This window comes from Sciurus carolinensis, chromosome 2 (genome assembly GCF_902686445.1).
Source record: "Sciurus carolinensis chromosome 2, mSciCar1.2, whole genome shotgun sequence".
NCBI classification, from domain to species: Eukaryota; Metazoa; Chordata; class Mammalia; order Rodentia; family Sciuridae; genus Sciurus; species Sciurus carolinensis.
The window spans coordinates 22,402,943-22,421,226 of record NC_062214.1 but is presented as its reverse complement, the minus strand read 5'-3'; the positions used below and the strand labels follow the sequence as shown (position 1 = coordinate 22,421,226).

Genomic DNA, 18,284 nt, shown 5'->3' with positions numbered 1-18,284 from the left:
AGGGGTAATAGGCTAATGTGCACTGAAAATCAGCTGGCCTATTTCAATTTAATGTTAGAAATTAGCCCACTGTGAAATATTATGTGAGATACACACAAGTGAGTTGAGAATAGACAGATTAGAGAGAAGGGTGCACAGAGAGAACAGATACAAAAGTATACATGTAACCCACTTAGTTACATTAGGACTAAAAGATTTACTGAGGGTCTTTTAGCAGTGATCAAAAAGTACAAACAAAACTCCACAAGTATGAGTGGGTATGTGCGCGATTTCACATATTAGGCAGTTCCAGAGAAAAATGTCAACACCAAGAAGAAAGAAAATGAAATATAACAAAATATGACAGATGAATAACTTCAATTTCTTCTTCCCTTTTTAGAAGCTGATGTGAAAACCCGAGTAAAACATATGCCAGTTGTACTGAGAGGCCAACCTAAACAAGATGTAGCATGATCCTTTTTAATTACTTATTAGTTGTAGATGGACACGATGCCTTTGTTTGTTTATTTATTTATTTTTATGTGGTGCTGAGGATCGAACACAGTGCTTCACACATGCTAGGCAAATGCTCTCTCACTGAGCTACAACTTCAGCCTGCAAGATCCTTTTTAAAATTCAATTTAAAAACATCATTTCAAACTTTTAATGTACCAGGGAGGCTTGCTATGTTATGATATGCTTTCTTTAAAAAAGAAGTCCTTTCTTATTTGCTTATATTTTGTTATTTGCTTATTTGCTTCATTTTGTTGCTTGGGATCCATGCATTCAAAACCTGCAGAGCCTGATAACATCCTGAAAAATAAGGTATGTGGTCGGCAGGCAGAACCGCAGAACCAAGAAAACTTAATTTCTGAGTGGTCACAAAGAACAAGAGTCCCGGGGCTGGGGTTGTAGCTCAGTGGTAGAGCGCTTGCCTAGCACATGTGAGACACTGGGTTCCATCCTCAGTACCACATAAAAATAAATAAATAAAAGTATTATGTCCATCTACAACTACAAATATTTTTTTAAAAAAAGAACAAAAGTCCTTTCCACAGGTTTGTTAAATAGCAAATCAAAAAAGAAAGATGACTGTCCTCAGAAATTACAGCCATTTATCCAGCTGACAAGGCATTTGAATACATCAGAGTTAAGTCCATAGTCACTTTAAAAAGCAGCTGGTGAGGTACATTAAGGTCCTAAGAAGACCAACCATCATACCAGTTTAATTTTCTTCAATGTCAGGACATAAAAGGAATATAGTAGCTATAACCTACTTTGATTTCTGGAAGCCTTTGCTTGATTCCTGTGTGACAAATCTCATGAATACTCCAGGTAGTGAGGTCAACATCTGGCTTGAAAAAAAAAAATCACTGTTTTAACAATAAATCGACAGTACAGAGTTCTAAAGGAAGCAATCGTGGGGCTTTTATCTCTACTGAATAATGGTTATCAGGGTGGTGTTGGTAATGATTATACACTGTATTTGCTTTGATAATCTTCTCATGTTTATGATCTTATTTGTGCCTCACAACTAAAAATCTTGCCTCCACTATCTCACAGTTTAAATGCTATTGTTGTCCTGGTTCTATAAACAAGGAAACAGAGCTCAAAAATGTTAAGTGGCTTGTCCCCAAATCATATTCTACTTGTAGTGGCAGTAACTGGAACTTTTAACTCAGATGGCCAGTACTACCTTTTCTCTTTCTGATGAGTTATATCAGAAATGAAGAATCACATAAACTCAAAGCTAAAATAGCTAATTTCTATATACTATAAAACAGGAATAAAGTGGAAATGATATAATTGTTGGCAGAATTATCCTAAAAACAAAAGGAGATTCAACAAAGTACAGAATAATCTGCCTAGACCAAAATAAATAAATACATAACAGGTTGTAGAGAAGATTTGGTGTAGGCATATTAGAGACCCAGAGCAAAATTCTGATCATGAACTAATAAATCAGAAATGTGGAAAGGAAACCATAATTGGACATTAAAAGAAAAGCTGTATACAAAGATCAAAGGGTTTTCTCTCTATTATTGTAATAGTTACAAATCTTTCTTTTAGCTATTAAAAACACAGAAAAACTAGAGAAATTTCAAAGAATGTTCGATAAACATGGCTGCAATGGGCTGGCACTGGCCACAGGCCAGGGCACTCAATATTCTACAACAAAGAGAAAAATCCAGACTGCTCCATGGATTGGCCTGGTTGCCTGCATCATCAGTCTCAACAGATCAGTATATCTCAGAATTACTCTTATGCTATCTGAGATGATATTTTCCCCACCCTCTCCCCTTCCTTAGGTCAGTGACCTACTTTTCCCACCACATGAGTTGGAAAGCTGCTAATTCTGGAACCCTATTCCCCTCTTTGCTGAGATGGGCACATAGCCCAAGATGACTAGTCAGACTCTTACATCGGAAGAGTAGAGAGAGTCAAAGATAAAAGGCAGTTAAAGTTCTGTCGCCCCCAAAAGACTGCATATATAAGTTCCTGTTACTAATTATGAGGATCCTTAGTTGGCCTGTATCTTTCCTTCCTAAAGCATGTTGTTAAACTCTCCATTCTTTGGGCCTGGGTTACCTTCCAATAAATTCCTTTGCTTAAATTAGCTGAGGTCAATCTTTGTTGCTTGCAATCAACGGATATAACATCATTCATCCGTTCATTAAAAACTAAGTTGGTTAACATTTGTTGAGTGCTCACCATGCACCAGAAACTGTACTAAAAGCTTTTTATATGTTATCTCTTTAGACTTCACAATAATCCTAAAAAGGGGATGTTACTGTCCTTGTTTTATAGAAAAGGTATCACCTTGTCTTTTAGTGAAACTGTTGAAGTCATCCCAATTTTTTCTTTTTCCTTTCCTTCCACCAGGAACAATCTCTGTGCTACTTTAACAATCTGTTTAGAGGCTGACAACTCCCCACCCTCCACCACATTAGACTGTGAGCTTCTTCTTGAGGGCAGCAGTTCAGCACATATCGATAGAACAAGGTGATGTTTTTGTCATTATCACTTCTGGTGTGATGTCTGTGCACTTTCATTCTTCGAGAAAGCTCTCTGAGTACAAGAATTTCAGAAATGGCTGAGTGAGTCAACACGTGTGCTGCTGCTGCTTTCCTGGTTTTCAAACACAACTCTACTCTGGCTGAGGATGCCCAATTCCCATCATTTGCTAGTCCTCACTCAGTCTTTGAAACTCCACACCCTTCTTAAGTCCATCTCTTCCACTGAAATACATCTCAATGTCACCTTCAGTTACATTACTACCACTTGCTAGAGTCCTAGACACACTCATACAGAAGTCTAAAGTCAAGAGGGGAGCTTCTAGCTGAATGGAGCAGGAATTCACAACTGTCAGGCTTATTCTAAACAGATGATAGTCAGCTAACTCTCAAAAAGTAAACTAGTTAAACATCAAACAACTGACCTTTCAACCCAGTCTACTCTATAACAAGAGCTGAGGAAGAATAACAGGAAACTTTCTAAGGAGTGTCTTTCTGTTCATTTTTCAAGTTTAAGAAAAAGCTAATGGCCTGCTAACAAGTAATAGTACATGAAATTTTTGGTTAGGGTTTGGTTTTCTATTGTGAAATACAAGATTTGCAAAGTAAAAAAAGTTTAATTTATTAGTGATTACTAATGGCCAATAATCAGGATAGAGCCAATTAGGATAATTACCTGAAATGTAAGCAAAAGACAATTCCATTCATACCAACAAGGATGGCTATAATTTAAAGGAAAAAAAAAGTGTTGGCAAGGACGTAGAAATGCTGAAACCCTCATATGTCTCTGGAGGGAATGTAAAGTGGTACAGCCACTGTAGAGAAGGGTTTGGTAGTTTCTCAAAAGGTTAAACACAGACGTACTCTATGACCCTGCAATACTACTCTATTCTTAAAAGTACATCCAAAAAGAATACAAGCAGGCACCGGAATAGATACTTGGACATCACTGTTCATAGCAGCATTATTCACAACAGCCAAAAGGTGGAAACAACCCAAGTATCCATTGACAGATGAACAGATCAACAAAATAAGGTATATACTTATGATGGAACATTATCCAGCCATAAAAAGATATGAAGTTTGATATATCATGGATGGACCTTGAAAACTTACACTAAGTGAAAGAAGTCAAACATAGAAGGACAAATACCATGTGATTCGACTTATATGAAATATTTAGGATAGGCAAATTCATAAAGAGAGAAAGAAAACAGGGTATCTGGAGCTGAGGACAGGGACAATCAGGAGTCATTATTTAATGGGTAGTTTTTGTTGGGGATGATAGTGACAATGATTATACAACACTGTGAATGAACTTAATGCTATTAAATTGTATATTTACAAATGGTTAAAAAGATGTATATTTTACCATAATAAAAGAAAATTCCTACTACAAATGGTTCTCAATAGGTATTTCAATCTGTTACTTAAATCTGTGTATTGGAGCCTCTCTTTCAACACTCGCCCAATCTTCACAGTATTATCAGAAGTAATTTCTTTCCCTCGATAGACTACCAGTTGTCTGGGTGCAGATTCCTTGCATATTTGATAAGCATGTATTGAGGGTGTGATATACTCTAGGCATTGAAGGATGTCCTGGAGGTAAAATAATGAATAAAATACTTGTCCTCAAAAAGTCCATGATCTCAGATGGAAGTCATACCTAGCACACCATATAAAAAATGGCAATGGTGTGGGGACTCAAAGGCTTCAGAGAAGAGGTAACACACCTTCTACTGTGTAGAGGGAGAACAGGTATGTTCAGAAAGAAAGAGTGGTATGAAGAGCCACAGAGAGAGGAGCGGTATGGCATTTTCAGAGACAAGTTCTTAACCAAGAGCTCATGGTGGACTGAAGTAGAAGGCAGAGCCCAAGAGGCAGATTGTGTTGTCTGTAAGTGGTCCTAAATGCCACATGAAGCAAAGTCAGGAAGGGCTATAAGCATAAGGCAGTGCACAACCAGATTTACTTTTGAAAAGTAATCCTATGAACTCTAGAGCTGGGGAGAAGGACCAGAGGCAGGAACCCCAGGGAAGCTGTGCAATGTTCTAGGTGAGAGTCAGTAAGGAACTGAGTTGATCTAAGTGGCAATGGCAGTAAAGAGGAAGGAGTACATTCAAAAGAAACGTCTACAGCAGGATCAACAGGATTGGGTTATCAAGTGGAGAAAAAGGAGGAAGTGAGGCCATGACTTGCACACAATCAAATCTCACTGAAGAAAGCAAAGAGAGAAAAAGAAAGGTAAGGTAAAGAAAGAATGCAACAATTATATGCAATTGTACACTGATGACTTTCTGACCCTGGCAGCACTAAGTGTAGACAACCAGTCTTACAGAGTTTTTAGCAATCACTGTGCCCCTAATGTCTCCTATGTGGTGGTAATGGAAAATCTTACTTGGACAAGATGTAATATGAGCAAGATGTGTATTTAGCTTGAGCCCGGCAGGCATCTCTGGGGGAGCAGGGGTATAGCACACAAGAGTCTAGGAGCCCAAACATCCTCTCCAGTAATTTGTTCACTATATGTCAGTAGATGTCATTCCTCTGGGTCCTCTGCATTCTACCTGAAGCCATGAGGTCTAACTACCGGCACTGAGAAGATGCAGACAAATTCAAGTTTCCAGAGACATTTGTAGGCTCCTAATTGCACTGTGGGCCTTGTGACTGCATTTATGAGTGCAGAAAAACTGCAGGCACAACTTTGCTGTTTTAATGATTTTTCTATTAAATGTAAGCAGACTGGGTTCAGTAGAAAACTACAGGATGCTTGTTCCCCGTCACTCCTGGCCACCTCAAATGCACAGACATGTAAGCCAGTAGATGAAAACAGATGATCAATAAGTGAGTAAGTTCTTTTCTAATAGAACCGGGGTTATATCACTTGTCATAGATGCTGAGGACCTAAACAATCTAGAGGACTTAAGGGCAACAATGAGATCACTGGCCCCAACATTCTTTTCTACTCAGCAATCCTAAAAGATACATGTCACCCATATTGGACAAAATCTAGTCCCTTACATACTGAGGTTCCTAACTCCTTCATCCCACAGCCCTGCCTTCTCCTCTTCCAGCAATGGGGAGAAGAGTGGCAGCCACACAAGTTAACTGTGTGATTTGGCACAGTAGGTCAGAAGAAAGTCTAAAGCCCAAATAGCAAGCAGACATCTCCATTGTTTACCATAGGCCACAGGATGTTTATCTTCATTGCTGTGTCCTTATTGCTTACCATTCAGAGGAATATAATTTCCAAAACATTGACCTCATGGTAATCTGAGCAGGAAGTGGTTCCCTGCTATAAAGATGAGGAAACTGAAGGGTCAGTGACTTGTCCAGAGATCACTCAGCTAATAAATGGTCAACATGTCCACAGAAACAAGATCTTTGATACCTCGTCCAACACTGTTTGTTTGAGACACAGTTTCACTATGTTCTTCTGAACTGCCTTGAACTCCCATGATTCTCCTGCCTCAGTCTCCTGAATGCAGGGGCAATATTCTTTTAAGGCTCAAACAGACTTACCATTCAGTTGAAGAGTTCTGTAGAAGTATCCTAGGAATGACTGAACTGGATCATGGCAGAAGTGATAAGATCATTCCTACCTGAGTGGAAAGGAGCCCTGGAGTGAGTCAAGGAACTAGGTTCAGATCCCCTAAAATGAAACTGATGCTTGGCCTTATGAGCTCTGAGAATAGTCCCATCCCTAAGGATTCTCTTTTTTTGTGTGCTTTTTTCAGTAAAATGCTGCTTAAAGGGTATTATATCCAAATGAAAGGAAAAAAAAAAAACTCAGCTAAAATGCTATGTCTTTTAGAGAGCCCTCTGTGATGGTCTGTATTCAAGTCCCAACTCAGGCCTAAGAAATGGGTTGGAATCTAAGTTCAGGAGCAGTTTCCTCACCTTGTGACTCTAGAAGACAAATCACTCTGATCCTCAGTTTTTCCCTTCAAAACTATTCCAGATTGCCTTTCCTTTTTCTTTTTATATTAACATATGAGGGAAAATGCTTAACATTAAGTAACAAAATGAATAACAGTTCTAAGAACTTAACTCTCTGGGAGTGCTGAAAGAGTCACATGTGTAGAAACTCCTTTAACCCTCACAATGTTGAAGAATGTGAAAGGGAAGACAGCCCTATTTAATGGAGAGGAAACCGAGGCACAAAGATTAGGTACCTTGCCTAAGGACACAGGGTTGGGTGGGATCCAAGGCCCAGTCTGGCTTCTGTGCATGAGCACTCGACCACACTGTGACACTGCCTTAGAAAGGAAGTAATGAAGCCAACCCACTCCCCCACTTGGAGGCAGGGTTGGAAGTCTCTGTTCTCCCCTCAGACCTTGCCTACTCTCCTGCCCTCTCCTCCTATCATACTCAGAACTGGGATGGGACAGCTTCTCTAGGAAGCCTGCTGGAAAAGCAAATCAAAACAGTAGGTGAACTCATATCTTTCCTGTCCATCTATTTAGGTTGGATCTGAACCTAGGAAAGATTCAACTCATTTCTCCTCTTGGCATAAACTAGATTGCAAGTCCTGTAAAATCACTTCTTTCTGGTATACACTATCAATAGTATTTAGGGATTAGCACATGGTGAGGGACAATAATGTTCCTTGAATAAATAAATGAATAAATGAAACAATCCTTGAGAGAGTCATATGAATTAATGCTGCTACTAAATCTAGAAGAAAATATTCCATAATACCTTCATTAAATGTATATTTCATGCTGTCCATGAATTGAACACTGTTCTAGGAGTTGAGGCTACAGCAATAAAGAGACAGTTCTAGAAAGGAGAGGAAGGAATACAAGAAGCACGATAAATCAATAAAATGCATAGAATGATAGGTGGTAATTTAACACTATTGCCCTAATCCTGCCATTCAAGGGCCCTAAGATCAGCACTGCCCAGTGTCATGTAGGGTATATAAATGTGGGGACAGAGCAGGAGATTACTGCTGCTAAAAGGCAGGAAGCACTGATGCGAAGGTAGGAGACACTCAGGAACAGAACAAGGGATATTTTCTGGAGGCTTTACTATAAAGTTCTGGAAGACAAGATTACATTTTGGTCTCCTCTGTATCCCCAGACAATAAAATGCATAGAGCAGGCAATGAGTGAGCTCTGCATGATGGTGTAGGGCCTCTGGGACTGTGAGGGAAGAAGCTAGTCCCCATGTGCACCACTGCTCTGCACCACCATGCCCAATGGACAAGAAAGGAGCAAGAAAAACCCTCCAAAAGAAGGAGGCTCTTCTTTGGCAAGTGACTCACCTTGGGACCTCAAGTACAGTAGACATAAACACCTTCTGTCTTTGAAAGAGAAGGGGGATAGCCATAAATATCTGTAGTCAAAGTATCAAAGACAACTTAGCAAAAGGACATGGGGCAGGGTTGAAAAGGAGTGGAGTGGGGGATGCTGAGAAGGTCACTGAGAGCTTAGAGGGAATCATCTTTTTCTCCCCTAGTAACCACGCACAACCAAAAGCATGCTGATTCTTAACCCCAGCAGCTAAACTGCCCAAGGCCTAGAAAAAGAGCAACACACAGTTTACACCTTTTATTATTCTGATAGAAATGTCTCTCCTGGGAGCAGAAAGGGGTCAAAAGTCCAACACCAAAAATATATATCTTCATAAGTCATAAGCAAAGAAGCATAGCAGCAGACAGTTCAAAAAATAAAAAATAAAAAAGCCACAGTGAACAGGGCAGAGTAGGAGGTGTTAGAAAACTCACTCCAAATAATTTATTCACTGGGAACCACAAAGGGCTTTCCCAAGAACAGCAAAAACACCATTAATTTCCCTAGTACCCTCCTTTCAAAGGGCTCCAAACACTTCACACATAGTGTTTTAAATTGTCCTCAAAGGCTCCAAAATAAGGGGTTACTATTTCCCCACATACAGATGGAAAAACTAAAGCATTCATGTCCACCCTGCTCTGCCCAAGTCATCCTAATGGATCAGGCCAACACCAACTGAGTGCCGTTAGGCTGATCAGGAGATTCAGTCAGGCTGACCAGGGGATAAAAAGACAAAAGACATGGTCACCATCCTCCAGAAATCCAGTGTTCGATGGGACACAAGGGTTGAATACAACACACCTTTTATGTGTATATGAGGTGCTTTTGGAAAGGTCCACATACTGTGCTTTGGGACCTATTTATCAGTGCCTAATATATGCTGAGCACTGTGCTAAGTCACACAGAGGAAGAACAGAGATAAGGTGAGGTGAAGAGATTTACCCAGGGTCTCAAGGTCACATTGTGGCAGAGGTGGGATAAGAACCCAGGTCTGTCTGGCTGCAAAGTCCATGTGATGGAAGGTGACTTCTTAGGAAACTGGAAGTTGGCTTCTGGACTTTTTAGCACCAAACTTCCTTACTTTAGAGGTAAATAGCAGAAACACACAAAGGTCTTCACTAGATTGTGGCCCATTTCTTTGGCCCAGAATTGTATATGCATTACTAATCTGGATTCTTCAACAGGGACAGCTCCTGAAGGTCAAGAAGCAAATAGCAGGTGTGCTTTCCAAAAGGGAAGAGAGCTCTCTTAGGACAAAGAGCTGAGAAGTCCTGAGCCCTTATTGTTCCTTCAGTGGACAATGAAAATGGATCAGAACCCAAAGATGCAGGATCCTCTGACTGACTTTAACAAAAGATCTACAGACTATAGGAGCAATTATGGAGGTCAGTGTGCAAACAGAGCACAGCATCCTTTGCTGAGAGCCCAACTCCTGCAGGAGAAGGAGCCCTCTGCTGGAGAACCCTGAAGAAGGGCATGCCTTGGTGACAGCTCTGCAGATCTCACCTGGTGGTGGTATTCTGTGCCTGTTTTGCCACAATTCCATTGTGGAGGCCAAGGGAGAAAGTGCCAGACTTAGAGGAAGGAAAGCCTAAGGGGTAGCAGGCTACAGTCCCCAGGCCAGACAGGTTATACAGAACATGGCCAGCCCCGGGGAATGCCTGGGTTTCAACAAGGGCCAGGTTAATAAACAGTTCTATTTTAAGCCCACAGGATTTCAGACAGATGGGGAAGGAGAAGGTCCTCCAAAGTCTGGGAGCAAAGTTGAGCCTAGAACTAGGGAAGCTGGATTTCTAGTCTAGCATTTAACTCATGGCATCCTTCGGTAATTGTTTTTAAATCTTAATTTCAACCTAAGAAAACAACAAAAACCCTTTGATGGAGCTACCTACTAATTATCTCATTTAATGTAGTGACTCACTCCTATCAATGGATAGGCTACTTCATTAGCTTGCTCACTCATTATCATTTAAATTATGCCTACTTAAAAAAAAGGAGGGAGCCTTAGCTCAGTGGTAAAGTGCTTGCCTAGTATGTATGAGGCACTGAGTTGGATCCTCAGCACTACATAAAAATAAATAAATAAAAGTAAGGTGAAAAAAATTTCTTTAAAAAAAAGATTTAAATTGGCTTAAGCAAAAAGAACAAAAAGTGTATTCGATGTTCAGAAGGGTTTTGAAATCAATCAGATCTGGACTTGCGACTTCCTACAGTGGCCATAGGCAAGGGCTTTAACTTTTCTGTCCCTTGGCTTCCTAATCTGTAAAACAGGGACACATTCAACTCTATCTCAAGGTAACCTATAGGGATTAAATGAGATGATGTCTGCAAAATACCTGACACAGTTTGGACCATACAAAGAATGCATCTCAATCAAAACAAAAGTCAAATTAAAGAGTTAAGTAATAAAGTGTGCATGTGAGAGAAAGGAGATAATGAATAATTCTATCAAAATATCTAAATAAGGGGAGCTCTGTGCTTTCTGGCTGTCATGGCAAAAAGGAAAGCAGGACAGTTACACCATTCTCATTGTTTAATGAAAGGAAGCGTGTAAATTCATCAGGACAGATAATGTTCTTTTTTCTTTCCTGGTACTGGGGATTGAACTCAGAGGCTCTTAACCACTGAACCATATTCCCAGACCTTACAATATTTTATTTTGAGACAGGGTCTCACTAAGTTGTTTAGGGACTCACTAAGTTGCTGAGGCTGTCTTTGAACTTGTGATCCTCCCATCTCTGCCTCCTGAGCTGCTAGAATTACAGGTGAGTGCCACTGCGCCCAGCAGATAACGTTCTTAATGCTCAATGCAGAGGGGAACACATACCCAAGAGTGAATGTGTATGCATATGCACATGCACGCGTGCGCACACACACACATATACTTTTACCATTTCTCCAACAGGAATAGGGCAAATGGCTCTCCAGAGTCCTGCTGCCCCTCTGATACCACAACACTGCTGTCTACAGTAAAGTACTGCAAGAGTTAAAACATTTTTGTGCCAATATTTTAAGAGTGCAGAAGGTTCCAAATTACATGTAAAATAAACAATGCCAGACTGTGAAAACTCTTGGCTGCAATGTTCTCTGATGTTAACAAGAGTTTCTTTATTACTGTAACCTTTCAGAAGTGAATAAAAATTATTTCTCTGCCCTAGTTTTGCCCTCCAGTAAAAGGGAAGAGAACAGTGACCATGGAAAGAGCTGTACAATGACCCCTCATGAAGGCTGGGGGCTGGGAAGGGGTGTTGAAACACAAAGCCTTCCATATATGTTTCTAGTCAAATTTAGAAATTTAGTTTGGGCTGTGCTGATCATATTGTAAAATTTTACATTCCTAATATTTTTATGTAGCTAAAACCCTTAGAGGGATAAGAAGGCATTTCCAAGAACCCAAAGTGAGCTTGTGCTATAACGAAACCCAAATCTTGACCAAGGTTCCTCAACAACTCAATGAACCTCGTTAGTCAGAAACTGAACCAAAGTGCCCTAACACAAAAACAAACAACAACAACAACAAAAACAGAAACAAAAACAAAAACACAAACAAAAACAAAAACAAAAAAACAGGGAAAAAGATCCACATGTGGTCAATACTTTTATAAAAATGTTATTTTACAGACTCTTGATGTGTCTATAAATATCAGACATGCAGAAAGTTATCAAAATGGAGCTAATCTGGATAAAGAGAATTTGCTTTAACCATTGCAGGAAAAGGGAAAAAGTCACTAAATGAATCCAAAAGTTCTCTGCCCTCTCATACCACTCTGTGGCTTTATCCACACTGGTCCTATCTGGAAAGTTCTTCTAGTCAAGCAAATACCCACTTTTCCAGAAAGATCCAACCCAAATGTCATCTACCCTGAGTTATTCTCCTCTGGGCATTCTTAGCAATTTTAAATCACTATAATTTCTTAATATTATAATTATCTGTTTATACATTTGTCTTCTCCTACTAGACCTGGGAGTCAGGGATAATATCTCAACCATCCTTGTATCTCTAGTGCTTAGCATAATACCTGGAAGCTAGCAGGCCACAATAAAATGGATGGCTAGATGGATAAAACCTTGTTTGTGTCTGGGAACAGAAATCAGTCAGAGAATGATGAACTGCTAAAAAAACAGAACACAAGCTCTGGGATTTAACACAAGGCTAGTTTTTCAGACTTTCACAGAGTTGCAGAATGTTAAGTCTGGAAGAGCATGTAGAAATCATCTAACTCACCTCCCCAGAGAGGTGAAGGGGATCTGACTTATTCAAGCTTACCCAGAGTGTGGCCAGGCTGGCCAGAATTCCTTCCATTATACCACACTGTCCCTTCTTATTATAGTCTAAAATGGTGGGTATGAATGTTTATTTCCTGGCAGGATGAGAAATGTGATTACAACTACATATTATAAAAATATTACTTCATTATAAGCAAATGAACTTTAGATATCATGCTAGGAATCCAAATCACTTGACAAAAGATACAATATCTGAGTTCCTCAAAAGAGCTAACATAAGTCACCATAGGACCCAGCAATGCCCAAAAGAACTGAACACATGTTCAGATGAAAACTTGTATATCAATGTTCATAATAGCATTATTCATAAAGCTAAAAAGTAGAAAAAAACCTCAGTGTCCAATACTTAAAATGTGATACATCCAGACAATAGACTATCCATAAAAAGGAATGAAATACTAAAATATGCTACAACAGGGATGAACCTTGAAAACAGTACACTAACTGAAAGAAGCCAAAATGAAAAGGTTGCTTATTATATTATTCCATTTATATGAAATGCCCAGAATAGGAAAATTCATAGAGAGGCAAAGTAAAATCCTGGTTTCCAGGGGTTGGGGAAAGAGGGGATGAGGAATGACTGCTAATGTACACGGGGTTTTTTTCTGAGGTGATAAAAATATTCTGGAATGGGCTGGGGGTGTAGCTTAGTGGTAGGGCGCTTAATGTATGTGGGAGTCCCTGAGTTCCAGTCCCAGCACCACAAATGAAAAAAAAAAAAAGTTCTAGAATTAGATAGTGGTGATGGCGGCATAACACTGTGAATTTGCTAAAATGGTGAATAGTATGGTGTGTGGTTTTGTTTTGTTTTGTTTGGGGGCAGGTACTAGGGATTCAACACAGGGCACTCTACCACTGAGCTACATCAGCAGCCTTTTTAATTTTTTGAGACAGGGCCTTGATAAGTTGCCCAGGCTGGCCTCAAACTTATGAGCTTCTAGCCTGTCTTCTGAGTCACTGAGATTATGGCATGCAGCCCTGTACCTGGCAAATATTACTTTATTTTGGTACTAGGGGTTGAACCCAGAGGAGCTTTATCACTGAGCCACATCCTCAGCCCTTTTTATTTATTTCTTTTTTTTGAGAAAGGGTTTCACTAAAGTTGCTTAGGGCCTCACTAAGTTGCTGAAGCTGGCCTTGAACTTACAATTCTCCTGCCTCAGTCTCCTGAGTCACTGGGATTACAGGCGAGCACTACCACACCAGTCTCAAATTTTTTTTAAGTGGAAAAATGGAATCTCTGCCCTCTAGGAATTAACAATCAAACTGGAGGGGGACAGACAACCTGAGATGCTTAAGGATCAACAGGTTCAGCGCTATGTGACACGTATTATAGAAGTCAGGAGACAGAAATGACACTTGACTACCAATATGGAGAGACTGGCCTGAATTATCTGGGTGGCCCTAAATGCAATCACATATATTCTTGCAAGAAAAAGGCTGACCCAGACAGAAAAATATAGAGGCAGAGATTGCAGTGATGTAGCCACAAGTCAAGGAATGTTGGGAGCCACCAAGCTGGAAAGGGTAGAAAACAGATTCTCCCCTAGAGCCTCCACAAGGAGCACAAACCTGCCAATATTCGACTGCAGTCCAGTGAAACTGATTTTTGCCTCCAGTACTATGGGAGAATAAATCTTTTTGTTTAAAGCCAAGTTTGTGGTGACCTGTTACAGGTGCTAAAGGAAACTAATATACTAATCCTTCTGAGCCTTAGCTTTATCACCTATTGAATGAAGATAGATGTACTACCTATCTCAAATACTACCTATCTCACAGGTAAGATGTGGTAAATTTTAAATGGTACTTGTAAAGTGTGTGGCAAAGAGAAAGCACTCAATAAACGTTAGGTATTACTACCAGGGAACTTTGTTCAGCATTAAGCTGATATTCCCAATCTTCATGTGGCCTTAGTGCATGCTCATACCCTGCTCCTCCAAGCAGAGAGTGTTCTAAGAACAGTCAGTTAGGAGACCCCAGTTCTCTTCTGTTGGTTTCTAATTTATACTTAGCTCTCCCAGTTTTTCCATCAGTTAAAGGATAGGATCGGGCATTGTGGCGCATGCATGCTGGTAGTACCAGCAACTTGAAAGGCTGAAGCAAGAGGATAACAAATTTGAGACCAGCCTAAGCAACTTAGTAGGACCTTGTCTCAAACATAAAAAATGAAAAGGACTGGGGATGTAGGTGAGTGGAGCACTACTCCTGGGTTCAATCCCCAGTACCACAGGGGAAAACAACAAGAACAACAAAAAGATAGGGTCAGATGACAAGTAGTGATTCTCAAACTGGAAGATTTGTTAAAAGAAAAAAAAAAATTAGTAGATCCTATGCGCAAAGTTTTGGATTCAGCAGATCCAGGATGTAACCCCAGAATCTGCATTCTTGACAATTCCCAAGTGATATTGAGGCTGCTGGTTTGGGGACCACAATTAGAGGAATCTCCAAAATAGATTATTTCAGGGTTCCTTTCCAATTTTAAGTCTAAGATTACTCAGGAACATGCAACAGACACAGCACTCAAGTAATAAACACTGCTATGCTATGCTGGAATAGCCTTAAAACTAAGTTCTTTTGCTGGGAGGGTAATCATGAGGTACATGGTAAAGACTAGTTTTAACTTCTGAACTACGCAGAACAAGAAATCTGAAGTAATGGTGGAACAGGAAGAGGCTGTCCCCTTATGCAATAAGCTGGCCCCATTTTAATTTATTTTAATCCCACCTTTCTGCCTTTCCACCAGACCCCACCCCCATTCCCTCTTCTAGAAACACATCTAGGTGTCTCCTGAATTCATTTATTGGCTTTGCAGTGCACAGTATAATACCGCCTTTGTTAGTCTTCTGGCCTAACCCCTCCAACTCCCGGTGTTCAGTCTCAGTATTCCTCTACTCTTAAAAAAACATAACCAAGGAGTCTCTGAAAAACAATTGTAAAATCAACTAAGGCAAATTCATATGATGTGGAGACATTCAGAGTCTATATACTGGAAAAGGAAACAAATTCAGAACATTGTTAGCATTATCTGTCTTTTTCTCCTCTAATCTCTATTAGTCCTGTTGAGTAGGAAACCTTCACTGTATTGGATTACAGACTCTAAAAAAAAATAGGTCTCAGGTTTGGGATTGAACCTAAGAAATGGAATGTCTCTAGATTCAAGAGCTGTCCTTTTAGTCTCTAGAAGACCGTGGTAATAAGACAGGAGAGAAGGCGGAATTGGGGGGATAGTATCATGAAGGACTGGAAACTGGCCTATCCTAGTGTAGTCCTCATTCTGCTGTTTTCTAGCTGTATGACCCAGGACAAACCACTGAATTTCTCTGGGCCTCCATTTCCTCACCAAAGAAATGGGAGTGGGCTCAGATCTATGGTCCCTAACTAGAGACAGGTATCAGACATCTTCTGGGCGAGATTTTGCAAAATGTACACACCTGTGCAATCTTTTTACCTCTTGAGAATCACTGAGAATCTCTGAGGCTCCCAGCCTAACATTCTAAGGTTCTTTCACCCTATAAAGTAAATTAAAAGTGTAACTAGAGAACTAAGAACCCATGAGTCAGGATAAGAAGAGAAAAATCCACCTTTTTGTGGAGAAGAGGAGGGTCAGAGAAATTGAATTCAGGTGTGATCAGAAACTATTATTTATTAAGTCAGTATTTGGGAGATAGTGTTAGTTGGATGTTAACAGCAGAAGCCAAGTACCTATGCTCATCCAACAGGTAAGTAAGTAGTAATTACATTACTCAAGCTGCATAAAACACCAGGGATCTCAGGATCATTATCCCATCTAATGCAAGTGACCTACACAACTAGTAATTACAGAACACCAGAGTAAGTTGAATCTCAGAAGTATGTACAGAGTGTTACAGCAATATAGAGGGAGGAGTGGCAAACATACTATCATTATTGGCAAGTGATGAGAAGTGTCCTGGAGGAGACATTATTCAGCTGTGTCTAAAAGCACCATGAGCAGAGGAGACAGGATAAGACCATTTTAGACAGAGGAAATAGTATAAACAAAAGCCTAGAAGCACAAACCAACGTGGCCCATCATGGCATCAATAAAATTCTAAAATGAATGCAACATGTGTTTGTGTGTGCACTGCACGCAAACATTTTTCTCTGGGGGTTGGGTGGTGACAGTTCATTGGAGATTAGACTACAAAGGTGGACTGAAATCAGAGCATGACTATTCCTTTTTGTTCTAATTTTTTAAAAAGACATAAGAGCAACATAACAAAAACATGTTTAATCTTTAGATTCATAATTGTTAATATATTGTGACAGCTGCTTTATCTCTGTATGTCCACACACTCGTTTTGTTTTGCTAAACCATTTGAAGATAACTTGCAGATATCAAAACATTCTACCCCAAAATACTACAGTGTGTACCTTCTAAGAAAAAGCACATTCTCATATATCTCCAAAAGATTATATATACTGCCAAGAAGCTTTAGTTTTGTCTTATAAGTGGTGAGAGTCCTCAGATATTTCCAAAATGAGAGGGACATGATTGGTTGTGGGACTTAGAAAGAAAACCCCTAGCAGTTATATGGTAGGAGGGTTCCCTAGAGTGAGGAATGGCCAGGAATTCATTTAGAAGCTACTTGTAATAAAGGAGAGAAGAGACTGAAGTGTAGCAATGGAACAGAGGAGAGGATAAAACCTGGAGATATTTTCAGCAGAGAACTGCAAGGTCAAGAGGATGCAGAGGATGAGGAGGAGTTGAGAATGGCTTTAAGCATTACAACTTGGGGACTAGATTGATGGTGACATCAGAAGTGAGACAGGAAGAACAGTTTCATGGAGCTATTTGTCCCCTGCCTGAGTGAAATCTGAGAGAAGCATTAGTGACCCCTGAAAGGTAAACTGGAAAATGGTTTCAGTTGTGGGCCCCCCCTCCCATGTATTCAGCTCTAAATGGTGTTACAATTATGGAACAAAAGATGTCAAAACAAATCTAGACTCCCATAGAGACGGAAGGCAAGTGAGGAAAGAGAGATAATCTGTTCTGAAAGAATAAGCTGAACTGGGAACATTATAGAAAGGCAGGACAGTGTGTGTGCCCCAAGGCAGCCAGGGTTTTGAAAAATGGAATTAGGTCACTGTCTTTCTCCTACAGAAATTCTATGAGGAAAAACATGAATTCAAGAAAAGAGAGCTAAATTCACTCATTTACTCATTCAGTTGAGAAACATCTACTGAATACTTAGTATGTACAAAGCTCCATTTCAGGTACTGTAGGAATAAAAGGACAAAGCAGACTTCAGGAAATCATTACAATTGAAGGTAAAAATGGGTCATGAGAAAAATGATCAAGAGCATAGGGAATTTCATGCTTTGATTCATTTCAAATACAAAAAGGCTTATCACTTCTCTTTCAGGGACACCTCCCTAAAGGAGTGAGTCCAGTGAGCTACTCAGAAGGACAGGCAAGTGAGTCATCAGACTGGCAACCCAGCTGCATGCACACAGGCACCTGGTCAGTCAGGAAACTGCCCAAACATCTACTCTGCTCTCTTGTCACATCTTAAGGCCTGGGGGTAGGACACTTGTGTAGAGAAAGGAATGCATCCACTAGAGGTACATCTTCAGTTGGACTCAGTTTAAATTCATGAGTCAATTCCAAAATGGAATTACGTTGCCTTCTAAGAATTTAGCCTTCTCTCCTGAGTATCCACTCCAACTGTTTAGGCCATTTAAAACT

At 40.0% G+C, this 18,284-nt stretch overlaps 1 protein-coding gene across 2 annotated transcripts in view; it reads right to left on the bottom strand.

Moving 5' to 3' along the window:
* Positions 1-18,284, bottom strand: part of LOC124977695 (ubiquinol-cytochrome-c reductase complex assembly factor 1) — a 100,856-nt gene that overhangs the window by 23,422 nt on the left and 59,150 nt on the right. Inside the window, exon 8 of one of the 2 annotated variants that reach the window (XM_047541435.1) lies at positions 1,257-1,334. The exons of the other annotated variant lie outside the window; for it this stretch is intronic. Coding sequence (XP_047397391.1) covers positions 1,257-1,334 — 78 coding nt within the window. The remainder of the gene's footprint in view (positions 1-1,256; positions 1,335-18,284) is intronic. 2 annotated transcript variants of the gene reach the window in all.